This window comes from Corvus hawaiiensis, chromosome 23 (genome assembly GCF_020740725.1).
Source record: "Corvus hawaiiensis isolate bCorHaw1 chromosome 23, bCorHaw1.pri.cur, whole genome shotgun sequence".
Lineage (NCBI taxonomy): Eukaryota > Metazoa > Chordata > Aves > Passeriformes > Corvidae > Corvus > Corvus hawaiiensis.
The window spans coordinates 2,051,692-2,078,282 of NC_063235.1; the positions used below are offsets into that span (position 1 = coordinate 2,051,692).

Below are 26,591 nucleotides of genomic sequence, written 5' to 3' on the forward strand. Positions count from 1 at the left end.
ACTACCCGAGGGTGTCTCTGGTGGGAACAGGGGGTCCCTCAGGTCACAGTGGGGCTCTGCCCTATGCCCAGAGCGTCCTGGTTGGGAACTGGGGCACCCACTCCCAAGTGTGGAGATCATGGTGGGGGTCTGCCCCATGCCCATGTGTCCCGGGTGGGCATGGGGGGGTCTATCCCAAGGCTGGGGCTCGTGACAGGGAGCAAGTCTGTCCTGTGCCAAGGGTCCGAGCACAGGGGAGTCTGCCCCCAGGTTGGGGCTCACAGTTAGGGTCTGCCCAGTGCCCAGAGTGCGGGGTGAGGACAGGGGTCTGTCCCTGCGTGAGGACGGGCCCGAGCGGGCATGGCCGGGGGCGGCCCGCGGGGCGCAGCGACGGTGCGGGGGATTGTGAGGGCCGAGCCGAGCCGGGCATGGCCGGGCCGAGCCGAGCCGAGCCGAGCCGGGCCGAGCCTGAGCCCGAGCCCGAGCCCGAGCCCGAGCCCGAGCCCGAGCCCGAGCCCGAGCCCGAGCCCGAGCCCGAGCCCGAGCCCGAGCGGAGCCGTGCCGAGACAAGCCGAGAGGAGCCGAGCGGAGCCGATCCGAGCGGACCTGCACGGAGCCAGCCGAACCTCGCCGAGCCTCGGCCGATCAGCTGCCGGGCCCCGGCGCTGGCCGGAGCCGTGCCGGTGGTGGGGGCGGCGCGGGGCCGGACCGGGCCGCCGGTCCCTCCTCCCCGATCCCCCGCCGCTCCCCCTTCGCTCCCCCCCGTTCCCTCCCCGCCTCCCTGCGCAGCGCGAACATGGCGGCGGCGGCAGCGGCGAGGGACTGAGCAGCGCCAGCGCTCGGCGGCCGCGCAGGTGAGGGGGCGGCCCGGGGCGGGCGGCTCGGCCGGGCCCGGTCCGGCCCGGCGCGGGGAGGCGCGGCGGGGGTCGAGCGGGGGTCGGGCTCGCAGCCCAGCCCGGATCTCATCCCTCCTGTTAGCGCGGCCCGGCCGCCGCCTCAGCGCGGTGCCCGGGCCGGGGGCGGCTGTCACCGCCCGCACCTGCTGGTGCCCGTCCGGGACCGGCCCTCCCGGCGGCGGGGCAGCGCCCCAGGGGCTCCCCGGCCCTACGGCTGCTCGGCCGGGCTGTGCCTCCCGGGGAAGCCTCTTCCAGGGCTTTGTTGTTCTGCCGGGTGTCCCCGGGCAGGGCCTCGGGCAGCCGCGGTACCGCCTCGCCCCGAGGCCTCGGAGCGGTTCTTGAACCGGCCGGAGCCGCCCCCCTCCCCGGCGCCGTTCGGTATCAGCCGGACGCTCCTGGCAGGAAAGGGGAAGCGGGACCGAGCTGCCGGAGGTTTGCAGGAGGTGGCCCTCGGCTGCGGGCTGTGCCCGGGGGGGTTTTGTGCCCCTTCTCCCTCACGAGCCCTTCGGGGCTCGGTGACACCCCGTTGTCACTCCAGTGCGTGGAGCTGGTCCCTGGTGCTCCGAGCAGGACCCCCACGAGATCCTGCTGCTGGAGGTGTCAGGGGTGACCTCGGGGACCAGCCGGAGAAATCCCATAACCACCATGCCTGGGGAAAAGCTGCGCCTCCTTCGCAGCCGCCCCGAGTCGAGTGCTGGGATAGAGCTGGGAGTGAGGCAAGATTTGAGCGTTTCGTGCACAGTGAGGTGTTTAAAAATAACCCTGGTGACGGCTGGCTCCTGCCGCGCAGGTTTAATCCGCAAGCTCTTTGAAGCTCCCGTGTAAAACTGTGGCAGCACTTTGGAGTCTGGATGACTGAAGGTAGAGCTGGCAAATCCGAACAGGTTGCTTGAGTTTGGGATGCACTGAGCAGCTTGGCTCCCTTGGGCCTCGGATTGTTTAGGTTCAGCAGCTGAACATGAAACTGATTATTTCGGTGGGGAAAGTTGGGATGTGGAGACCCAGCTCTGGGGTCCCTGGCTTTGATTTTTTGGCTGAGTTTCTGTTTACTGTTGTTGTTTATAGTAAACAGCGTGCACTGAGTGGCTGGGAACAGCCATGTGGTCGCTGCAGTTCGCAGCCAGTAATATTGGGGGAAAATGTTCTCCCACTTCGGTTCAATGGCTGAGCGATGGCTGCGGCAGGCTGGGCCTCCTCCTCTCGCCTTCCTCTCCTCTTACTCTCAGCTTCTGCTGGCCAGACTGTGTTGTCCATATGTGTTTGCTGGGAATATTTGGAGTATGGGATGGTGGTTTCATTCCTTGTGCTTCATCTCAGGCACTGGCCTGTGGCTTGGTGTTAATATAGGGAACAAAACTTGGCTCATGGGGGGCTCAGCTTGGGACAAGCTGCCATGGGATACCGCCCTCATGTGCTGGTGGGTAGTTCAGGATCTGCCCAGTAGATGGTATGAAAATGCAGATGGAAATCAGGGAGTCCCTTGCAATGGGCACGAGGGAAATGCAGATATTTCTAAGCTATTTAAAGTATTTATTTAATTTAAAGTGTGAGTGCGTTTTATTTGAGAGAGTTGTGCTGAGCTTTGGTCCTCCTGGTTTGGTTATTTGCATCTTAGCAAGTGACAATTCTGCATCTTGATAATCTGCTTTTCTTGAGGCACTTCTGTGGAAACCTGCTGAATTTTGCAGGACAATATGGAGTCTTTAAGTGAAAGATGCTGTTAGGGTATTAAATGATGATCTTATTCATGGAGTAGCTGTGCTTCAGTCTAGAGGTGAGTGCTCTGGGATCTGTATCCCTGCCCTATGTCTAATTTAAAGAAAACTCTGAAACTTTGTTTCATAGCCTTATGCATTGAGGACCTCCAGAGATGTCCTCCTTGTATCCCGTCTCTAGTTAAGGTCGAATAGACTTCTAAACCCTTCCTGAGTAACAGTTCTTCTTTTAAGGCTCTTCCTGCTGGCATTCCACATCCTGTGTAGCTGATGTATGCCAGCACTTAGGCCTCCTCATCATTGGAGAGACTTCTCAGGATGTTTAATCTAAATCTTTGTCTTGCACTTTAAACCTGTTCTTTTTCTGATCTCCAGAGCACATGGAGAACACCCTACTCCCCACATTGCTCCACTTCTTACATGTCTGCAGCTCAGTTTGAAGCATTTGAAGACTTTTTTTCCTCTCCGCGAGCTGACCAAGATCAGTTTCTCTGTTCTTCTCACATGGGCATGTCAGCCTAGCCGACCTCTGCCTCTCACTTGGGTTCTGCTTTCATTCATACTTCACCTAAAGCGCTGTGGTCAGTCAGGGTAGGACTGTGTTAGTGGGGCTTCTGCAGAGCAGTTGTAATAAGTGGGCCCAAATGACCCCATTTTGGGTATGTCTCAGCACTGTTATGTGACAAGGAGTGCAGATCACATGTTTGCATATTTGTGCTTTTAACTGTGTGTTTGTGACAGAGGTCTTGGCATGCTCGGTGAGCTCCTGTTTGCAAGTCTGGAGTAGTGTACTAGCAACAGGCTGAGTTAAACCTTGGCATGTTTGGGGCTCATGTCTGAGCTGTAATGTTTGCATCTAGCACCCTGTCTTTTCTCCTTTTCTTTTCCTTGCCTGCAACTGAAACTCAGTTTTTGCAATGAGACAAGCAGATTCTGAGTCGTTTATACATCCATTTATGTTTGAAAAGTTTCCTAACAAGGAGGGGTCCCTGAGACATGCAGGAAGTTGTATTGAGGACAGAGCAGCAACTCTGGCTGTCAGCTTCTCTTGTGAGATGGTTAATCTCCTGCATATCTGTAATTCAGAGACATGCCAAGGTAAAAATCATCTCCACAACTGAACTCTCAGTGTAGCAGAACTGTAACTCTGACCCTTCCTTCACCCCAGCACTACATCCTGGTGTAGCACCTGCACTCCAAGCTGGGACATGAACGTTTCATCCCACTTCATCTGCAGAATAACAGAGCCTAATCCTAAAGGAAATGTTTTTTCTGGGTTTAAGGCAGTTGTAAAGAACTGCTTTCTTACCCAGCTTAAATATCTACCAATTGAAGCTGTTATAAAGCATTTGCACAACGTTTAAACTGATAGTGCAAATCTGAGAGCAGCAGGAAGCACAAGAAAACTTCCTTGTGTATCACCAGGTCTCACTGGGCTTGGAGTGAACAAATACAGTGACCTGGACTGGTGGTATCAGAATGGTATCTGCTGGGGGCACCTGAGCCCTGGAGATCAGCACCTCCTCCTCTTGGCAAAGTTGTGCTCTGTCCTGGGTGGCACTCTCCCTTAGCAGAACATTTCAGAGGTGGTTTCAATTGTGAGCAGAAGGATGGATCAGTACAGGGACATCACTGCAGCCTGGTTGGTGCTGAAAACACTTAATTCCCAGAGATCTCTATCTTCATTCAATTCCCTTTAAAAAACAGTGTAATATTGAGCTCTTTTACCGAGGTTTCTGACATGCACCACCTCTAGCACATTTAGACACTGTGATATACTGTTTGTAGTCTGCAGGGTTCATTCAGGCATCTACCAAATGTTTCTGCCGCTCCGGCAGGGATTTAAGCAGAGTTTGTGTCTGTGCCTCTGCTCTTTCTGGGCTGAGTCTCACACTTTTATGCAGACTCATCCTGAACAAAAAAATCAAGAATTTGGCTGAGAACTGAAGGAAAAGATGAACGTCCGTTTCGCTGCCTCTGCTGTTTGCGTGGCAGCCTCGTCCAACAGGCCAGATGGACGGGTGATGTCTGAGCTGCTGTAGAGGAGTCTAAAGCACTTGGCTTCCTGAGAGCTGACTTGATCAGAGGAGGGAAGTCACCCCTGCAGCTCCACTGTCTGGTTGGTAACAGGTCACTGGAGATAAGGAAACAGAGCAGAATCGATGTGGCCATTGCCAACACAAGGGAGCTGACATGGGAGTTCAGGGCAGGACTGTTTTTTCCCTGGGACCAGCTTGTGCTTCTGCCCCTCTCTATTTCTTGCTCAGAAGTTTTTCTGTTTGTGTTATAAATTGACTGGTGTTATCACCAGTCAGAAACTAAACTCCTGCTGGAGGTGCCTGTTCCCAGCCGATGTGCTCGGAGTTACCCAGCTCCAATTAGCTTGTACGTTTTCCAGACTGCCACAGCGGGAACAGCCCAGAAACCTCCCCATGGCTCGGGTTTGTTTTCAGCAACAGAAACTGTAGGAATAGATGCCAGTGGAAATTTGTGATGCTCAATCTTTGCCCACTAAGTTTCGTGCAATTCCAGTTTCACTGGACACTGGGCCGGGTCCTTTCTCCTGGGTATCATGGCAAGGGAACAAGTTTGGTTCTCCCATTGCTGGAGTGACATCTGCTGCAGTTTGCTTGGGGATGGGGGGAAGTAGGTGCACCCTTCTGATTCCCCAGGGTGCTGCTGATGTTTGACTCCAGGAAAAGGTCCTGCCATGAAAAATGGGATTCGTGCCTGGGGGTAGCTGGAGGACACTTGCGATGTTGGAGTTCAGTGTTGGCAGAGGCTGCACAGGGTGAAGCCCAGCTGTGCTCCACTGAGTGAGCCATGGTCCCATTGGCTGCCACTTGCAGTCACCTCCCTGTTGCCCGCCTGGACAAGGCAGTGCTGGAACTCCTGCCACCCGCGCCTGACCAGCTTTCATCCACTCTGCCCTCCCCGTGCCACTGCTGCACGGTATCCCTGCTCCTGGGCCTCCCTCCCTTCCCGTTTGGAGCAGCCCCTGCCTCCTCCCCCAACGCTGAGCCCTCAGCAGTGGGATGCGCATCCAGCTGTGTCTGCAGTGAGCGGGAGGGCAGCCTGTGTTCCCTGTTCCCCCTCGCTCCCTCCTGTCTGTGGGAGCCTCCCTGGGCCGCTGCCAGGGCCTGCCTGCCCTCCCTGTGTCCCTGCAGCTGTGGGGAGGCCAGGCCAGGCCAGGGGGCCGGGCTGGGCTGCACACACTGTGGGGGACACAGACGAGCAGCACTTTGGGGCAGGAACCCGGGCTTAGCTCTGGCTCCTGGTGGCACAAAACACCCCCACAGTGCAGCTGAATGTCCCTGAAACCAGCTGCTCTGAGAGGTGATGGCTCAGGGTGAGGGTGGCTACCCGAGCTCGGGCTGAACGCACTGGGGGGACTCTGCAGCATGTTGGGCATCTCCCAGCAGTGCTCTCTCCCTGCGGTCACTGCCGCAGGGCCCCTCCCTCCCCACGTTTGCCTTTCCTGCCCAGCTGGCACACATAAGGTAGGAGAAATCTCTGCTCTATACTCATTAGTTAAGTGAAGGCGTAGTGAGCAGGCAGAAGAGCTGATGGAGTCTGATGTGGACCGAGGAGGAAGTTGTACCAATTCCACTTTCTAAAAATAAGTTGAGTGACTTATTCATGCAGCCGAGAGACTGCTGCTCTCTGTACGCTGACTGTACGCTGTGGTTGCTTTTATTTTTTCTTTGTCTTGTTACAGCAAATCTTAGATGCACAGTCCGTTAAAATTGTGCAGTGGCTGTGTGATCAGAGAAGTGCCTATGGAGAAAGTCTTGTGGTTTCAGTGTTTCTAGAAGTGACCTTGAAGGATCACCTATACATAATGTTTCCTAGCGGTTTCTCTAAGGTGTTCTAAGATTTCCAGTGATGGTGATTCTGACTTTCCTCAGCAATCCACTCCGGTGCCTGACTATTCTGAGATTAAGGAGCTTTGACTGATTTCAGCCTGGTATTGCTGCACTTTAACCCCATCATTTTGACATCTCACCTTCTCTACTGGCAAGCTACCAAAGAGAAGAAAAATTCTGTAAATGTAAAAGTAATCATTATGTAGTGTTCAATCTTCTTTTCTGCCTTTCCCTTCTGTGCTCAGAGAGCATCTGCTGGCTCTTGGGCAGTGCTGTGGATTTAATGACACGTGTGGCAGCTGGGCAGCCCCAGTCCCACCTCCCCCTGTTGTGTTGGCCATGACTAACAGTTCTTGATCTGTGCTGATGTCACTGAAAATAGGGTGCTTGAGGTGGCATGGGTTTTATTAAAATTGTAAATCATGAATTCCTGAGTTGTCTTACACTTCGGTAGCAAAATCTATTGTCTTGAACATTTTTAAAGAGTTTTTGGTTAGTGGTATATTTTATAAAAAGCAACAAGATTACATTAAAAGTTACATTATTTCAAAACATGTTTTGTTGCCCAGAGAAGCTGTGGCTGCCCCCGGATCCCTGGAAGTGTCCAAGGCCAGGTTGGACAGGGCTTGGAGCAAGCTGGGATAGTGAGAGGTGTCCCTGCCCATGGCAGGGGGTGGAACCGGATGGACTTTAAGGTCCATCCCAACCCAGGCCATTCAGTGATTCTGTGTGTGCATACACCAGCTCTCCAGACCTGTGAGATTGGTGAGAAGTACCTGGCAGGTGCCCAACTCCCTGTTTTTTGTTGGTAGCAGGTCAGTGTGAGGCAGCGCTGACCCAGGAGCTGTGTGCTGCTGCCTTTGGGCTGAGCAGTGCTGATTGCAGTTGTATGATTTCAGCTCAAAGTTTCTGTGCCTGCCTTCAAAAAGACCAGGGAGACATTCTTATCATCAGCTGGTGTCCTAAGTTTTTAGTCAGACTCTTACAGAAAATAACTCTTGAGGTAGTACAGCATCATTGAAGAATGTTTTCAGGTGTGGTGTCTGTTAGAGTATCAGCTGCAAGTTAAGTACTGTAACCTGCTGATGTGGTAAAGGGCCATCAGCCACCAAGTGTTGTGATTGTTGTTCCTTTATATCTGTGTCAGGAGTGGTTCCTAGTTCAGTAACAGTGTGTAATACATGGTTCCTATGTAGCTCCCTAGGTGATAGAAGTTTAGATCTTTCAGGTTTTGGTCCTAGCCATATTTCTGTCCTTGTGTGCAGAATGTAAAATGTCAATTTTTTTCCTGTAGCTGAATACCTGCTGTACCTCTTGTTATGTACAGTTGACATTATCTAGCAGATATTGGCCACTAATGGGCAGCAGGTATCAGTTCTAGCCAGCAAAGCTACCACCTTGCTGCTCACCTGTAGCCCTTAACTCCTACCACGAGTGGAGTAAACCATGACAACTGGCCGACCTCCTGGTTTGCCATGTGACTCCAGAGGTGAAGTCCATGTTGTCATTTCCACAGCCCCAGACTGGAGGGCTTTGGGTGGCTGCACAATGCCACGTGTCCCCAGCATGGCAGGAGGTAGCAGCTCACTTGATGGCGAATTGCTGTGCCTGGAGAGGGCAGGCAGAACTTGTTTCCACTCGGCATTATCCAAGCCCTGCACTGTAGATCTGGGCAGTCCCACTGTTGTTCCAGCATTATGGTGGGGCTGAGGGATGGCTTTTGAATCTCAGCTCCTTTTCCATCACCGTGAGCTTTGGTCTCGTCTTGTGCACTGCTGGCAGTCTCCAGTTGCGTTAGTTGTGTTTGTGTGTGTGTGTGTGTGTGTGTGGTAGTATCTGTTCAGCGTTACCTTGTGCCTGACCAGAGGACTTGGTGTGTTCTGGAGCTGCTCAGTTATTTCATATTGTTGTCTGCTGGAAAATCTGTAAATGCCCTGTGGTATTTTATGACTTTATAAGCTGTACAAAATGTCCATCAGGTACTTGAATGTCAAGCAGATACAGTCTGTAAGAGTGCCTTGTTTTCATTAGCTCCTTGGCAGACACTGAACATACTTGCAAAGCTGCAGGATGGACTTTTGGTTGCTTGTGGTCATAGTTTGGGGTTTTTTTATTGGCATCTACCGTGTGTTGTACAGAAAACAGTGAAGGGCCTCACAGTATATTTTTTAGTTGTCCAAACTTTTGGCCCTTCAGGAATGTAAAGCAGCCTAACAACTTTTGCTTTACATAATTAACAGCAATCTGTTCAGGGTTTCCTGCAGGAACTGGATAGTGATTTTTCCTCTCTGGGAGTAATTCTCCTGAGCTAATATTTCTATCCACGTCTAGACTGCTCTTTCTTTTGTTATTAAAATTGAGTATAATCTTGATGAACATGTTAGAATTTTTCTGTATCCAGACTTTGTACCCAGTAGAGGATATTTCTCCTATTTGAGTAGATACATGGTTTTGAATCCTGGGATTTTAGCTTCTTAAGTCACAGACGAGACCAGAGTTATACGCAGGATAAAAATAGCAAGCAGTAATTAATACCCATCCTCGGTGAGCCTGGCTCTTCTGGTTTCTCTTGACATGTTGCTCTGTAGCAATTTCCTTTCTTTTTCCTAAGAAATAGACCAATTAATATCTTTCTACAGGAGTGAGAAAATAAAACAAAGATGCTTGTTTCCTGCCTTAGCAGAGCATTCCCTTGGGGTACAGTGAGTTTGTGGGAGCTCTTCTCCTGGGCAGCCCTTTGCCTTGATTGGGCTGGAGCACGCCAGGGCCAGGCACCAGGAGGAATGGCACAGCCTCTCCCTTCACTCTTCCAGACATCCCTCTTTCTTTCTATCAGGGCTGGATTATCTCTGTCTCAGTGCTCCAAGCAGCAGAGACTGACTCCTCTTCCGCTCTAACAGGGGTAAATCCAGGTTTTGTGGCTCTGCTGCATACCCTGAGGGTTTGGAGATTTTATCTTTCTCATTTTTTTAGCAGATGGGGCAGATCAGTAGGAACTGTTTCTCATCTGTCCTTTGTTTCCACAAAAACAATCAGCTGCTGGAAGTGTTGGAGGGGAGTCTGGCTGTGCTGCATGGCAGAGAGACCCTGAGTTTTGTCAGTCTAAGGGTAGATTTTTATTTTCATATATATATATGTATACACATTAAAGGGATCGTTTCACCTTGCCTTCTCTGAGAGGGCAGGCTCAGGAGGGCGGAGAGAGTTCTGTTTGGAAGGTTTGGGAAGATTGGCTGTATGGATGCCAGGGACAGGGATCTTATGAAGGATTCAGCCTTGAGTGTGACTGGAGTCATGTCCACCCTCTGTCAGTAGGGACATGTCTGTGTTGGTGCTGGACCCCAGGAAGGTAAGAAATACTTAACTCCATGGAAGGTCATTCTTTTGCGCTGGATGAGGAAAGAGAGCACTTTAGGCACCCCAGGAACATGCTCAGCGATTGCTTTGATGCCATGTAAGGCTTGAGGGTGAGTTTTCATCCAGTGTGTTTTCCCAAGGGATATTGCTAAGCATTCCATTTAATTGTTAGGATTGGTTACAGAAGGAAAGCAGAAGGAAAATGCAATTCTAGGTGTATGTAACCATCATCATCCCCCACGCCTCAGTATTTAGCTCATTAGAGAGTGGTGATTTTGTCCCTCGCCTTTTCTTCTGGACTGGTTTGTTCTCCTCGGCTCCCTGAGCTCTCATCTCCCTCCCTGCCATTTCAGTGGAAACCCTTGCCCGTGTGTCTCTCCCTGGAAATCACCCTCCTCCTTTATGAGATACAGGGTACTTTAAGGGATTGGGTCATCTCCTTCCCCTCTCTTTCCAAGGTTTTCCTCATTTACATTTCTGTTGTGTCCCCTAATTACCATCCCTCTGGTTTTTTATTCCCCCTCAAGCTGCCTTTCCCTGTTTGTGGTCTCCTGAGGATGTTCTGCTGAAACTTTATCAAACTTACATTACTAGAAATAGTTAATGCAAAATTTTCTTTGAGGAATTCTCGCATCCTGCTTGCAGCATCACTGCACAGTCTGTCGTGAGATTTCCAATAGAGACACAACTGGAAGTCGTCCTTTCCTTCTGGATTGCCTCCTGTTTCCCCTTGCATAGGGACATAGGAATACATTGTCCTCCCATATCTTTCATCCCATAAAGAGTTTATTTTTTAATAGAGTCCAGTAGAGAATTAAGTATAAGGTTGATTAAACATTTTATATATACATGTATCTACTGGGTGTCAACCAGAGACCCATGAAGAGTGTACGCACTGGAGCCCATTCTGGGGCCACATACATCACATATGTAACTGCTGTCTGGGAGAGCAGCCGTGGCTGACTGCAAGGGGGGCTGTACTTGCCTGTCTAGGTATGATATGGAAACCATGTACTGGTTTTTAATGTAGCCCTGTTTAAATTCTTATTTAAAGGCTTTGAAGCATCCTATTGTGTGCTTTTGTGATGGGTGACTTTGTAATTGCCTTGGGCAGAATCCCATTTCAAGGTGTTCTGTAAGCCATCTGCTTTCAGTAACAGCTCTTAGCTTTGGCATGTGTCTCAGTGCAGGCTGAAATAGCCACATTGCTGCAAAACTGTCTTTACTGCCTGCATCGGTTTGGGCTTCCCACTGTGCCTTCGCAGGCTGAGTGCAGCCGCGGGGTGTTCTGCATCGAGCCTGCCCTTGGGGTGCACCCTCCAGCTTGTCCCCAGGTGAGGGGGTCCATGACCCAGCACAGGAGTGTGGGGTGCACAGTCCTGCACCTGTCCGTGTTCTGGGATTGCCATGTAAGGAAACTCAGGTGATTCCAAAACTGGCCTATGGCCTGGTTCCCAGTCACTAGGGTGTCAGGGTATGATCAGAACATGCTGGGATCAGGCTACAGAGCCCCCCATTTGTGATAAACCTTCTGTACTTGCAGATGTCCTCAGTGGATTGGGTACACTGCTGTGCCAATCTGCAACCCAGGCCATTCCTCTTCTAAAGTCAGGAGACTTTAACTTTTAGCTATGGGAGTCCTGCTGACACAAAGTAGCTGTAACACAGCTGGTTCAGTGTTAGAAACAGCAGCCTTAAGCACAAAGATTCAATTCCTTGCTTTGGCATGTTCTTCCCATATGGCACTGAAGTCCATCAGTCCTTTGCTTTTCTATATGTAACAGGCACCTTACCTGCCCAAAAAGTCTCTGTGTTAAGTTTTGTTACAGTGAGTTTGGGAGAGCTCCATGGAGGTACAGTGGTGGTACAGGTCAGAAATGTCTCTGCTTAACACCCAGGAACAGAGATCTGCAGCTTTTCCCAAAACTCCTTCAGAACACTTGTGGAGAGCAATGGTGTTGGTGGCATCTTTCACACTGGGATGTGGGACACGGGCATTGCTCACCTCAGAGGCAGAACCTCAAAGTGACTTCAGCAGTAGGACCAGCCATGAAGGATTTGCTGAAATAATTCTGGAGCACAGTGAAGCTTCCTTAACCCCAGCTGTTATCACAGGGGATTTGTATGATTAGCTAAATCTGTGCCATATCATCCTGTGTTCATGGTGGGCCACTCGCTGTCCCTGGCAATGGGAGGCAGCCCAGGCCTTGGCTCCAAGCCTTGAACATGGTACTGTCTGGGGAGGAGCAGCACAGGATCCTCTGTGTGCTGTGAATCCCTGCCTGTGTCAAGGGGGTTGGAACAAGAGGATCCTTGAGATCCCGTCTGACCCAAACCATTCCACGATTCCATGTTGCCCTGCATGGAAAGGCTTTAGGTTTGGCGCTGTTACCTTCCTATTTGAGTGGGCAGGGGTTTCTAAGAAACTAATCAATACCAGTCTTAAAAGCAGCTCTGATTTTTCAACAGTGTGTGGACTTACAGTCGAGCAGCAGCCGAGCCCCATCTTCCCAAGGAGGATTTGCAGGGCTGGAGTGCTCACCCCCCTCACTACAGAAATGGCAGCCACGGAGCTGTAAGTCCCAGCTCATCAGTAAACATGTCTGTACTGAGAAAACTCAGTCTGTTAAGGGTCTTCCTTTAGCAGACTCAGCAGATTTAGCAGATTATTTTATTTGGCTTTTATTTTAAGCCCTTTCATCTCTCCATTTCTCTCAGCCTGGGTATCCTGTTCCTGGAGTGTGCCAAATATGTTGTCTTTATTGCAACCTCTTCAGTCTTCATGGAGAGCAAGATCTGCTCACAGTGATACATGTCAGGATGTTTTTGGTTTGATCCAAGGCCCATGCTGGTTTTGTTGGGTTGTTTTTGGGGTGGATTTTTTTGGATAGGGAAGGAACCTTTATTGAAATCCTGCAAGGTTTTATTTCATTTCCTCCATGATCATGAGCAGTGGTAACTGTTGTAGCTTTGCTCACGATGGTCCCTGGTTTTCATACTCACCCTGAGGGTGATCTCTTGAGCTTGACTCAGCAGTATCTGATGGTCCAGCTGCCATTTCCTGGGAGGATGACCTATCTCCTCTCCCCAGCAACCTGAAGGTGTTCAAAAGGAAGTCATGAAGTCAATATTTTCATTGTAGAAACATGGTCTATCCAAGTTTTTCACGTGTTTTTGTCTTTTAAAATATGTACTCCCGTGAGACTTGGCTCAGGGACTGAGGAAGTGTGTTGCTTGTGATCACATCTTTGAGACACCTCAGTGTGTTAACACAAGAATGTGTTTGTGAGGAGCCTGTCACAAAGTCTGGAGTTTTATCAGTCCACTTCTTACACTGTAGAAAGATAAAATTAATTCCAGAGAATGAGAGATGTTGGAAATGACAGAAAATCCTTCTGGTAGAAAGAGGAGTACTGGTTTGCAGCCGTCAGGTATTTCAGATCACACAAGGGGATCAGTACTGCAGATGGAAATACCAGCATTCATTGTACAGTGTTACTTAGAAATATTCCCTGCTATGAATGTAGGGACTCTCTAGACCTGATGAGGGGAGATGCTTCCAGAGGTGCTGTTTCTTCATCAGCCTTCGTTTGGAGCTGCCAAAAACGTGACTTTGCACAGACAGGGAAAATAAAACTCCAGTCTTGCCCAGGAGGATGGTAACAGGGAGGTGGAAGGAAATAAAATCATTGGTTAAGATAAATTCTGACTCACCTTTTCAAACGTGGAAGCTGCTCACTCCCAAGAGTTTCCTTCAGGTCCCACGTAAGCATTCATTTGGCATTTTGGTCTAGGACTCCTTGCCTGCATGTCTGGCTCTGAGAAGGCTGGTGCTCAGTCCTGGGAGCTGGTCTTTGGCTTCTGCCCAGGAAAGGGGTCAGTCAGCCAGCTCATCAGAGCATGCCTTGAGAGCAGGAACTGTGCTTTAGACCAGCAAAAGTTCTGGTGTCCACAGGTCAGGCAGAAATCTGAGGAGCCAATCCGGTGTGAAAACCAAAAGCAGTAAGAGGTGTCAGATCATGCACTGACAGCCTTTTGATTTCTCAAGATAGGCTGAAAGTGCTTTTCTTTCTCCACCATAGAAACTAAAAATGGCAAAAAATACATTAAATGAGAAACCAGGCTGAGTTCAGAAAAGGTTCTTCCCCTAGAGGATGGTTGGGCACTGAACAGGCTTCCAGGGAATGGTCACAGCTCCAAGGCTGCCGGAACTCCAGGAACATTTGGAAAATGCTCTCAGGGACAGGGTGAGATTGTTGGGGTGTCTGCAGGGCCAGGAGCTGGACTCGATGATCCTTATGGATCCCTCCCAACTCAGGATATTCTGTAATTCACATAACGTGCTCATCATGTGCCTGGTTTTCTGATAGCGTTGAGATGCCACTGGATGCTCCCATGGTCACATAGGGGCTTCCAGAATGGAGCTGAAACACGCCAGCAGAGAGGATGGAATGGCAGCACCACCATCACCCACAATAGGAAGGAGCTTAGAGTGCTGCCCTCACATTTCCTGAGGGAATTTGTAAGGGACAGCTCTTTACTGCTGGAAACATTGATAGTGTTTGATGGAAAGATAACTGTGAAGAAAACCTCAACTGAAGCAGGGGTTACATGGAAGGGATTTTTAGTGGCTGCAGTGGTCATGGTGCTCCAGACCCATGCTTTTGTGGGGAACAAATCAAAGACTGCAGGCACTTTGCATCGTGAGAAACTGTCAGGATTCTCTTGTGGCAGCCCCATGGGATTTCCAAGAAGCGACGTTCTCGCAGTCCTCTGTCAATATGCGGAGTTTCCTTTTTTTTCCCCCAATCCTAATCTGTGGAGTATGTATCCAACCTAATAAAACCATTTTTCAGCTTCGCTGTTGGTGGTTTTCTTCCTCTTCTCTCTGAAATCCTCTGGCCTGCTGGCAACGGCATTGTCCAGCAAGGTTTGAAGCCTGGCATGCTGTCAACAAACCTTCACATTCCCTTTCAATCAAACATGGTAGTGCTGAGATCCGACTTGGATTCCATCCCAAGGTTCACCATAATCATCCTTGTATAATAGGAAGTCCAAACAACCCCAGGAAATAATTCAGATGTGACTGGTGCCCTGAGTGGAATAAAGAAGTGCCTAGAAGAGACATTAAGAGCGTCAGCTCTAACTCTTTTCATAATTATGCGCTCTGAAGGAGCGGAGGCTTTGGAGATCAAGGGATTACATGCATCTCATGAGGTCTGGAAAGATGGGACAGCATCTTCCATCCACATTTTCTCTTTTTTGTTTTACTGATATTGCAGTTGCCACATTTGGTGGAAGAATATTGCAGAGCAGGCTCCCCTCTAACCCTGCAGTTCCCTTCCAATCTGGCTCAGGTAAATTGAATCCGTCTGCCCTTAGGGATGAGCTTTTGGAAGAGCCTGTTGGCAAGAGCAGTGGGGGGAGAACTTAATTAGATTAAGATGCATTTCTGCAGTGTTTGTGCTGTGGGCTGTGCGGTGCTGGAGAGAGCAGCGCTCGGAGCTGGGGATGCCCTGGGATGCTCTTCCAGCTGCCTCTCTGCTGCCTGAGAAAAAGGAAAATGCATCGGAGGTGTAAATCACAGTGTTACCCAGCACAGGGCTTGCCAGGGTGTGAACAAACCCTGTCCTGAGCCGGTGTCCTGCCCCTGGCCGTGAGCCGGTGTCAGCAGCCTGGCAGGAGGGCAAGGGCTCAGCTTCTCCTTGCCACAGCACAGCAGCTGAGGCAGTGATGTGCTGGGCATGGTCTGGCTGGGCACCCAACCTTCATTCAGCTCTTGCTTGAGGCCTGGGTTGATTGGCCCATTGATGGCCCATGGGTCTCATACTTTGATACCCGTACAAATGCTGGTTTGCTTTTCAATGCCTTTCTCATTTCTAAGGTTACTTGTTTACTTCCCTTGACAACTTCCTCCATAAGGAAGTTGCATGTCTGTTAGTTTCCAATGAACATTTCCTTCTCCCTGGTATATACTTGGCAGGTTTTTAGTTTTGTAGGTTTGTTCTGCTGCACTGGGAAGGGATAATTTGGAGTCCCCAGTTCTCTCTCTTCATGCTACTCATTATTTTATATGCCTCTCCTGTGGTCTCTCTCCTTTTCATTACTAATCAGGTCTAGTCTTTTCAATCCTCCTTTGTGTGATAGTTTCATTTTACAAAAGCTGAACTAGTTTCTATCAGCTCAGTTGATGTGATCTTACTCATATCAAAGGTGTTTAACAGCCGCAGTCCCGTGTACTCACTGCAAGCTGAACTTAAATTGTGTCAAGTTCTGTGCTGCTTTGCAAGTGCAAGTGGGAACGTTTGTTACAGCTGTCTTTAAATTTAAATTTGGATGTTTTAAATGAATTAAATATGAACATGAATAATGCAGCTGGTAACATAGGCTTTCTGCAATTAAATGCAAACTTTTTCATTTTGTCTCTCTGCTTTCAGGTTTTGCTATGCCGCAGTGTTTGTACTGACTCTGCTGTCTTGTAGGAGTGATGGGGAACTAGAGCCCATGACAGTTCAGTGGAGCCCTTGGCACTTTTGATATCTCGGTGAGTGAAAGTTGTTTGAAACTCTAGGAGAGGCACTTCATCTGCTACTAAAGGCAGCAAATCAGTTGGTCTTTTTACATTTTTAAGGTAGGATCCTGCTGAAATGAATTTGCACATTGATCTGCCCTTTCAGGTTATAAATTCTGGAAACCAACACTCCGTAATGCTGTAGTTCATGCTTGGGAGATTATCTTGATCTCCACAAGCAGGAGAAACACAGCTTTTGAAAACAAGGGGAGTTTTAACTGTGATGTGCAGCTCCGTGCAAGTGTCAGGCTCTGGAGATGGAACATTGCAGCAGGTGCTGGGCTGTGGAAATCCCAAAGGCTTTATGTGATGCAACAGTAAGATTATGTCCTTTGTGCCATGGATCAGCCAACAGGTCCTCAGCAGGGGCATGTTTGTGTCTGAGGTGATTCTGGAAGATCTGTGTCTGTGGATAGCCCATTTTTCCCCCTTGGATTCCGGACTGTAGCTATTTATTACTTTCACATTTTTTCAATCTTCAGTCCCTGAATGGAGTAAAGGCCACATCCATTGGTACTGCAGTGCTCGTGTCCTGCAGTGCCTGTGAGCTTGTCTGTTCTGCTGTTGGCTTTCTTCTCTCTGCACTGAAGTCTCCTTACAAGGCATTTCAGCCTTGTCAAAACCTATAGAGTGATTCCCCTTGCCATCCAATCCGTTGTCAGTGAGATAAAGTCCCTGGGTGTTTCAGGTTGGAAGGAGCTTTTGGAGGTTGTCTGGTCCAGTGCCACACGCAGACAGAGATGGGCTCTGAAGTCAGACTCAGCTACAAGGTTAGATCAGGCTGGCAGGGGAGGGAGCTGGTGATGTTTGGAGTATCTCCAAGGGTGGAGATTTTATAGCTCCTCTGGGCAACTGTAAATTACAGTCAGTGGAATTCATCAATTCCCAAGCCCTGTGTTAGTAAAGCCCAGGGGCAGCAGAGGGGCAGCTCCTATTTCTGTTCTCTGTGACCAGGGACAGGACCCAAGGGAATGGCTGGAGCTGTGTCAGGAGAGGGTCAGGCTGGACATCAGGGAAAGGTTCTTCCCCCAGGGAATGGGCACGGTCCCAAGCCTGCCAGAACTCCGTTTGGATAATGCTGTCAGGCACCTCCCAGGTGGGATTGTTGGGGTGTCTGTGAAGGGCCTGGAGTTGGATTTGGTGATCCTTGTGGGTCCCTCCCAATTGTGATTGTACCAGTTTCAGGAGGGCTGGGGTACACAGTGTCTGTCTCCATGGCTGAAGAAGGGCATCCCTGCATCCCAGGGCAGGAACTGGTTCCTGGGGTGCAGTGAGGCTGGTGGCTCCCATCGGTCTGTGTAGGTCCAGCTGCCCCTGCAGCAGGCAGGCTGAAGCCGTGCATCATGGGGTTTGGTTCTGCCTCTTCTCTAGGCATTACATGACTCTGAGCACACTAATTGTTTTGCTTTTTTTCTTTTCTTATGATTTTGCGGGATTTACCCCCGTGTTGCTGTCCTGTGGTGTGAGACGTACGGGAGATCTGGGTGGTGCAGAGCTGTGGTGGAGGCTCGTGAAGGCTGGCAGGAGTCCAGCAGGGGCTGTTGCATTTGGGCAGTTTCTTGGAAGCGTGTTTTGGAGTGCAATGTCCTTGAGCTGGCACTCATGTGGCTCTCAGCAAAGTGGGACTCCCCATGCCGCTTAAGTCTTCCTCCTTTGAGGAAGAGTCACCATTCATTTATTAATTTAAATAGGACATTTACAACATCTGGTTCTTTTCCATGACATGAGATCTTGCTGAGAGCCTGCTGCAGTGTTGGCTGAGGAATACCAGCAGTGAGCTCTGTGCTTTATCAGTATCACAGAATTATAGAATCATTAAGGTTGGAAAAGACCTCCAAGATCATCAAGACCAAACAAGCACCGTGTCCACTACAGAGCACCAGTGCCACATCCAGCCATTTCTTCAATACACCACCACCTCCTTGGGCAGCCCATGCTGACAATGCTCTCCATGAAGAGATTCTTCCTAATGTCCAACCTGAACTTCCCCAGGCACATCTTGAGGCCATTTCCTCTTGAACTGTCCTTGTTACCTCAAAGAAGAGACTGATCCCCACCTGTCCGCACCCTCCTGTCAGGGAGCTGTAGAGGGTGAGAAGGTCCCCCGAGCCACATTAGGGTTATTGCCACTGTGAGGATGGAGGGTGCAGAAGTGCACCCTTGTCCTGGGCCACAACCGTCCACAAACCCTGTCTGAGCAGCTCAAACACTGTCGTAATTTTTTTTCTCCCAATACTTCTGCAGGGAAGCAGTCACACATCCCTGCCAGCAGGACTGAGGTGCTGAGGCTCAAGCAGCTTTTCAGAAGCCCTCAGAGGGGCACAGGAACTCCTGTGCCAAACACATGAGATTTATGTGTGGGGGTACTTGAGAAAGTCCCACTCACAGCAGAGGGGCAGAGCCAGAGATGGCGAATGCTTGTCTGGTTATATATAAACGCCTTTCAGCCTGGGTTTTAATGTCTAGGGCACTTTTCCTGCCAGGACTGCTAGACTTTAATAAAAATGACAGAAGAAAATTATGAAAAGAAGCTTTAAAAGTTGTAAATAACCTTTCACATGTAGGTTACCTTCTGCTATTGAAAGGGAAACCAACTTTACTCCTTTCACAAGTGTGTACAGACACACACGCTATTTAGGAGAGAGGCAATAAGTGACTACTGTGCACCTTTTGATTTGGATTAAAAAAACAACCAGGAATTTCTTTTCCTTTAGTATTTAATACTCCTTCAGTGTTTTTCTTCTCAGAGTATTGCTCAGTGTTGCATGTAAAAGGGCTGTAGTTTGTAGAGCTTTTATAGAAAATTAAACTCTATTTCTCTCACATTTAGAAAAAGCCTGGTTTTTAAAACCCCAACTTCTTGCCAAGTTGGATCTGTAAATAACCCTTTAAGCAGCGACTCAGTGCTGCATCCTGAGACAGCTTCCTCTTCCATCCTCCTCCTGACTACCCCACTGTGAACAAAATGGAATTATATTGATACAATTAATCTTTCATTAGTTAGTGGAGTGTCAAAACATGCTATTCCTGGCTTTCCCAAGGGCCTGTTTGTGGCTCAGCCATTCATTTGGATGTTTTCTGGCAGGGCTTGGCAAGGCTTGGTGGGTGCAGCAGGCCCTGCCGTGTGAGAGTGGTTGTCCTGGAGCGCTGGGTCCCTATGCATGTCCAGCATACATCTCCCAAGAGCTCTGATTTTTCAGGAATATTTCTTTATAACAAGAATGCAAATGCCTTTGCTTGTTGGGAGCAGTCCAGCCAGTTTTCCTCCAACCAGGAAAAAAAAATGCAGCTTAACTTGGACACTCATGGCAGTAATAACAGCAAAAGTATTTCCTGGGTCATTGTCCAATTTCTCATCCTTATTCCCCAGAACTGCTGTGAGCAATTTGAATTGTAAGTGGCAAGCTGGGGATTGCTGTGCTGCTTTGCCAGAGTTAATGTTATGTTTCCATGTGTTTTCTTTCATAAATTCCAGCTCTGCCTCCCTTTGTTAGTGAGTGGGAGCAGCCCCTCCTTCCACACACGCTCCAGACCCACTGTAGGGTTAGCAGGGAGACAGGCATGTGCTCCTTGTGCTTATTTATGCTGCTCCTGCTGCCATGAATTTGACGTTGTCCACAAATTGGAGAAAGTCTTGTAGTTTCAGGGGGTGAAATGAGCTGTGTGTGTTCTGTGTTCTGTGCAACCCCGGGTGATGGAACATGTGTTTCCCCCCACTGTGTGATGAGTTAATGGTGCAGATGACTGTGTGCTCCAGAATGGGGAATTTTCTCATCGTTATTTCTTTTGTCCTAGACATCTTCAGTTCTGTAAGAGCAACCCAGTCCCAGGATAAGGACAGCAGCAGGTGGTAGAATGCGGAAACCAGGCCCTCAGAAAGGTGAGCAGTGATGCTTGGCACAGCCAAGGGCCCTGCAGTGAGCTGGCGTGGCCTGGAGGGCCAAGTGCCTCAGGGGACTGACAGTGGGGTGGGAGCTGAGGGGGTGTGGTTGGAAGGCCAAAACAGAGTTGTGTGTTTCTCCATCAGCGTGCACAGAGCAGTTCATCAATCCACCCCTGTGACGGGAAGAGGAGAGTCCCTTTTTGGGGCATCCCTGCAGCTCGTGGGGCGCAGTGTCAGCAGCGAGGGTGCCCTGCAGAACCCACGGCACCATCTGGCAGAGCTCCCAGCATGGGGCAAACTGGCTGTGCTGGCACAGGCCTCCCCCCTCTAATGAGGCATGAAAGCAGAGACCAGCCTACCTTGTGGAGAGGAAATCTGTCAGGAGGTTACCACTGCCACCGAGTCCCTCGGCCCCTCACACAGCACGTGCTTCCTGGGTCCTGCATCCCCAGCCAAAAGGGTGAAGCCGAGCAGGCTGCCTGCAGCTGAGCTGCTCTGGCTTCTTGTGCTTGACAAAAATATTGATTTCCTTTGGTGCTGTGCCATGCATGTGCGTTGGACTGGAGTGATCTCATCAGATGCGCTCCGGAGGAGGGGGGAAGGGAGAAGCGAGAGGATGGAGCATCCTCTGCAGCTCTTTGTTCACATCTGCTCCACACTCCCAAAGTTTATTGCAGGAGATTTCTATGCTCGATTTCTCTCCTCCTTTTATTTTTTTTAAATGTCTCCTTTGCTTCTGTCGTGGTTCATCTTACAGCAGCATTATCCTCTTCCTAACACTGCTTGTCCTTTAATGAAGTGAAAATAAATGAAGGAAAGCAGGGAATGGGGAGACCCTGCTGCGAGGCAGCTGGAGGGCTTGGCAATAAAGGAGGCCGGTTGATTAGTCAGCAGCGTGGCTGAGGCCCGGGCTGGCTGGATTCAGCCTCACTCACAGCTTGTTCTCTGTGCTCCTGGAGCCTCCAGCCAGCCTGCCTCTGTGACCTGTGCTCGGAATGCCGTGCCATGGGTTGCAGAGGCAACATCTGCACTGTGCACATGTGGGTTTCTGTCCTACTTACCTGCTTTTTTAATAATGCATTGAACTTTCACTCTTTCTTTATTTGTCTGCAGAAATTCTTGTTTCTTTCTCTCTGCTGGTTTTGTATCCTCCTTAATGAGGATTTTTGCATGTTACAGGTTAAGAACAAAATGTACCTTCACCTGCAGAGTATGGCGAGAGGCTCCTTTGAGTGCATGGATGCTGTTAGAGCTGTCCTGCAGCACCGAGGGGAGCCTTACCCACCCACGGGGCTCTTTTGCTTCTGACTTAAATACTTTATGTCCTTTATTCTTGCTTTCTTAGGGAGATGGCACAATACTGTGCTTCATGGTAATGCATTTATTAGGAAGGGTGTCCTTCAATCCTTTTCATTCCTTTATGTCTCTCCAAGGAGGCTCTTTGTCTGGTCCATGTCTAGTGACGCCGTGGCCACACTCCATATGTCCCTCGTGTTCATCTAAGGGATGCTGATCTGGCATCCCTCTGTTGGACTGGAGGCTGTTGGAGGCAGGGTGGGCATCCCCCACTTCTTGCTCTGTCACTCTCCAGAGCAATAAAACCTACATACCATCCTGTCCATTGTGCTGAAAAGAACATGTCAAGAAGAGAAGATTGCAAAAATAATTGTCCAAAAGCAATTCCAGACATGTTAAAACACCCCAGGCCACTTTAGAAGCAGCTCTTAGCCTGCCTCTTCCAGCTACTTGTCAGGAGATTTCAAAACTTTTCCTTTCACAAGGAATTGCTTTTTATGGGGGCAAGGCACATTTTGTAGGGCACTACCAAGCTGTTGTCTACAACAGCCCTAAAAATGCTCTGTAAAATAAAGGAGCTGGAGTGCAGCAGCACTCCCGGGGTGCCCAGCAGGTCAAGGAGCTGGCTCAGGGTGAGCTCTGCTGTGGCACAGCAATCTTCCATCCCTCCTTTGGGCTGGAGGCTGCTGGAGGCAGGGATGAGCATTCCCCACTTCTTGCTCTGTCACTTTCCAGAGCTGTCTTGAGAACTTAATTTTTTTTTGAGCTCTGGGACCCAAAGCTGTCATGGGCAAAGACAGCTCAGGTGAGCTGCTTTGCAGAGCTGGTGCTGCTTTGCTGTGCACTCTTCCGAGCTGCAAGGGACCCATGGAAACCTGGTGTTGTGCATGGACAGAGCACTTGTGCAGATTTTCAGAGAAGTCCTTTCCCAGTCACCACAAAGGGTTGAGGCTGTTTGTGTGGAATAACCTGGAGTTGATACACAAGGAGCCATTCTGCACCAAAGATTCACATGAGTCAATTTAGTGGCAGTTACGTTTGTTCCTCTCAAGCCCTTTTTCTCATAGCTGAAATGATGGAGCTCTAGCAGTTTGCTGTTCTTTGTTATTGCTTGTCACTGAGGGAAAACAGTGGCTGGTGGACACTAAGCAGGGATTGAGGTGCAAATGTAGATACCTCCTGTCAGGTACGTGCATGAGCTATGGGGAGGAAGGGAGCACGCCCCAGAGATAGAGGCAAATCATCCGTGTTATGGGGTCATGATAGGGAGGTCACTCCTCTCCTCTGAGTGCCTGTAAAGCAGACAGTGTTGAAGGGTGCATTGTCTGGCTCCTTTCCCTGACACAAGCGCTCTGTTTCTTGTCTCAGCCATAGACTGGAAAGATGGTAAAAAGCACAAGTACAGCCGCCCGTCAGAGTCTCCCTCCCAGTACCAAGGTAAGAGAGCTCCCTTCTTCCTCCCTGCTTTTTTTCCCCCACTTCTCCCTTTTTTGATTTCCTAAGATTTTTTTTTTGACAAGTGCATGGTGCAGCATCAGGATTGGCCATCACCTGCAAGAAACTCTGAGCAGCTCATCACTGCCCAAAGCTTGGGCACATCCTTGTAGAGTTTGGGCCTGGAGAAGAGAAAGGTCTGAGGAGACCATAGAGCTGCTTCCAGTGCCTCAAGGGACTCCAGGAGAGCTGAAGGGGGACTTCGGACAAGGGCCTGAAGTGACAGGACAAGGGGAATGGCATCACACTGTCAGAGGGTTAGATGGAATATGGAGAAGAAATTCTTCCCTGTGAGGGTGGGCAGGCCCTGGCACAGGCTGCCCAGAGAAGCTGTGGCTGCCCCTGGATCCCTGGAAGTGTCCAAGACCGGGTTGGACCAGGTTTGGAACAACTTGGGATGGTGGAAGGTGTCCCTGCCCATGGCAGGGGGTGGGACTGGATGGGCTTTAAGGTCCTTTCCAACTCAAACCGTTCTGTGATTCTACACAGTGAGGGGGTGAAACTGCAGCGTCTTTCTGGCATGGAGCACTCTGTAATCCAGGCTGGAAGGATTTCTGGTCAAAGCTGCATTGGGACACCTCTGAGGAGAGCAGGACAGACCAGACAGCACCCTGGTGTTTCAGAGTTGTTAGTTTTGACTCGCACATTGTCACCTTTTACTGAGCAGGACAGGGAGCAGTGGGGCTCACGTTACCGACTGCAGCTGTTACCGATGGAGCACATACAGCTGGATTGATGGCTGAGCAAAGTGCCTGGGACTGGGAAGGGTGGGACAGGCAGGAGCTGTGCCATGCCCATGGGAGGGCTGACCCCTCGGGAGGCCATGCTCAGACATCAGGGACAGCCAGTGGCGCCTTGGATCTGCGAGCCCAGACGATGCTCTGCTCATTTTCATACCGAGCTGGCTCGGACTGTGCTGCTTTCATGTGCTGCCTTGGTGCTCCTTAGCAGCCACACATATGGGCTGCAGACTTTAGTGGGGAAGCCTTGATCTGGGTAGGGCACGTTCTCCTTCACAGATGTGACCTGAAACGCGCATGTATTGTTTCAGTTGGATTGATGACCCCTAGGGAGCCAAAATGCTAATGGAGCCCAAACCAGACTTCAGTTAAAGATATAAACAGAAACTCCATCTTCATTTAAATTCTGGGCAAAGGATCAATGTTAAATGCAACATGAAGAGAATCAAAACATGAGGGTGCAGAGCTGCATTGTTCACAACTACTGCAGTTTGACCCCTTGGGTGTGTGGAGTGTTTTGTTTGGAGTAAATATTTTTGAAGGTTAAGACATCAGAGCCCAAATCTGACTCTTTGCCTGGAAGTAATATCTGCCTTTGGCGTGAGCACACGACAAGCAGCTTTCTCAAGGCAAGCACAAGTGACAGACAGTCACCCCAGTGGCATTTCCACAGCCAAGTCACAGGGAGTCACACGGGTTCCCAATCCTTGGCTTTTGTTTGGCTCACAGATGTAGTTGCAAAAATAGGGTGTTTCTCATTAAAGTGTCTTTCTCTCATTTCTTCCTGTGAAGAAGATCCAGTGTGCTGGAGAGAGCTGGAGAGGGACTTAGGACAAGGGCCTGAAGAGCCAGGATCTTCCCACTGCCAGAGGGCAGGGCTGGATGGGATAGTGGGAAAAAATTCTTCCCTGGGAGGGTGGGGAGGCCCTGGCACAGGGTGCCCAGAGAAGCTGTGGCTGCCCTCGGATCCCTGGAAGTGTCCAAGGCCAGGCTGGATGCAGCTTGGAGCACCCTGGGATAGTGGGAGGTGTCCCTGCCCATGGCAGAAGGTGGCACTGGATGAGCTTTATGGCCCCTTCCAACCCAAACTATTTTATTGTTTGGTTCTGTTTATGTTACCTGGAGGAACGCAGTCCTCTCCAATGGAGATCCTTCCAGTGGTGTCCTCTGCAAGGCAAGGGAGGGAACATGAAAGAGCAGGCAGAGACCAGCTGATTTTAGGGCTGGTAGGACAATTTGCATATTGTTCTGGAAACCAGCAGCAGTGGTATTGCTTTATGGGGCAAGAGAGGGTTTCATTCCCTACAGTCAGCTCCTGCTCCCTCACCAGTAAAAGGGACAGCTCAGGACTGGCTGAAGTTTTTTCACGAAGCAAAGTGATGCACTGACAAGTGGAGAAAAGCCATCAGTGTTTTTTGACCAACACTCTGGAAACAGGGTTACCTGCCCAGGCCAGATAAGAAACAAGCATCTTGCACCCTAAAATGTCCTGTCACTCTAGGGTAAGGCATCCAATTTATTAATATGGATAAGAATATTGAGAAAATATAAAATACAAGGCCATTGGTCAGTGCTTAGAAGAAAGCCAGGTAAGATACTCTCAGTTTTTCCCTCTGGCCTTACACCCTCCGTGCCCAGTGCCTGTAGAATGGCATGAGCAGCACCCGGCACTTTGGTGTCCTGGCTCTTTCTCAAGCACAGAGCTCGGGGCTTGTGCTCTGCTCCCCCATTAAAAAAGCCCCAATGTATCCTGCTTTTCTCTATTCGTTGGCAGCTATCCCTCTGTTGTAAAAAGAACAACCTCAGCTTTTGTGTTGTGCCTTTTTTTTCTGATTCTGTCTGCAGTTCTTAGGTTGAGGCTGATTGTATTTGGTAAAGTTTAAGCGTACTTTGAAATTCCTGCTTGAAAAATATTGCATCATGAGCTAGATACTATTACTGAATTAATTTAAACCCATTCCTTCCATTCTGTGTGGGATTTCTTCTCATGCTAAGGGTGTGGTGGCAGCTTCCAGCTGCAGTCTGCAGTTTTTACCTTGGTTTCAGAGTAATCCTGAAAAAGAAGTCCAGGTTTTACCTGTGCTTGCCCTGCCATCTGTGTGTAAGGGGGTGGCTGGTAGTGAACAGAGAGGGAGGGAGGGAAGGCTGAACACTGCTGTATCAGCTCTCTTTTCTTAGAAGTCTTTCCACTGCTCCTGCTTTTCTTTGCAAAATAAATCACCAGAACAGTTAGTCATAGGAATCAGAGAATCACAGAACATCCTGAGCTGAAGGGACCCACAGGGATCACGGATTCCAGCCCCAGGACCTGCACAGACACCCCAAATCCCACCCTGGGCATCCCTGGCAGCGCTGCCCAAACGCTCCTGGAGCTCTGGCAGCCTCGGGGCCGTGCCCATTCCCTGGGGAGCCTGGGCAGTGCCCAGCAGCCTCTGGGGGAAGAACCTTTCCCTGCTCTCCAGCCTGAGCCTGCCCTGGCCCAGCTTCATGCTGTTCTCTCAGGTCCTAGAGAAGCTGCAGTTTTAGTGCTGTGTGTGTCTTCATACAGTGGTTGAATCCCAGCAGGCTCTAGAATTAATCTCAAATAAGTTCCATGTCCAAACACTATTTTTAGATGCCTGCAGCTGTCTCAGAAATTCCCTGCTCCTGCTGGGGTTGTGCAGCGTGGATCTCGGCTGTGGGGGTGAGCTGCTGCAGGCAGCAGAACAGCCTGGCTTGGTATGGAGGGAGTGAAAAGTGGAAAGATTAAAACCATGACAACTTTTAATAGCGATGGATTGAAACCATCTGAGGG

At 49.8% G+C, this 26,591-nt stretch overlaps 1 protein-coding gene across 6 annotated transcripts in view; it reads left to right on the forward strand.

Annotated features, from left to right (window-relative positions):
• Positions 1-746: 746 nt before the first annotated feature.
• Positions 747-26,591, forward strand: part of SCMH1 (Scm polycomb group protein homolog 1) — a 73,307-nt gene continuing 47,462 nt past the window's right edge. For 5 of the 6 annotated variants that reach the window (XM_048326756.1, XM_048326759.1, XM_048326758.1 and 2 more), the window contains exons 1-4: positions 747-833; positions 16,251-16,357; positions 20,180-20,264; positions 22,932-23,000. In XM_048326756.1, the coding sequence (XP_048182713.1) occupies positions 20,240-20,264; positions 22,932-23,000 (94 nt within the window). In that variant the 5' untranslated portion in view covers positions 747-833; positions 16,251-16,357; positions 20,180-20,239. The remainder of the gene's footprint in view (positions 834-16,250; positions 16,358-20,179; positions 20,265-22,931; positions 23,001-26,591) is intronic. The other variant, XM_048326757.1, reaches the window with a different exon arrangement.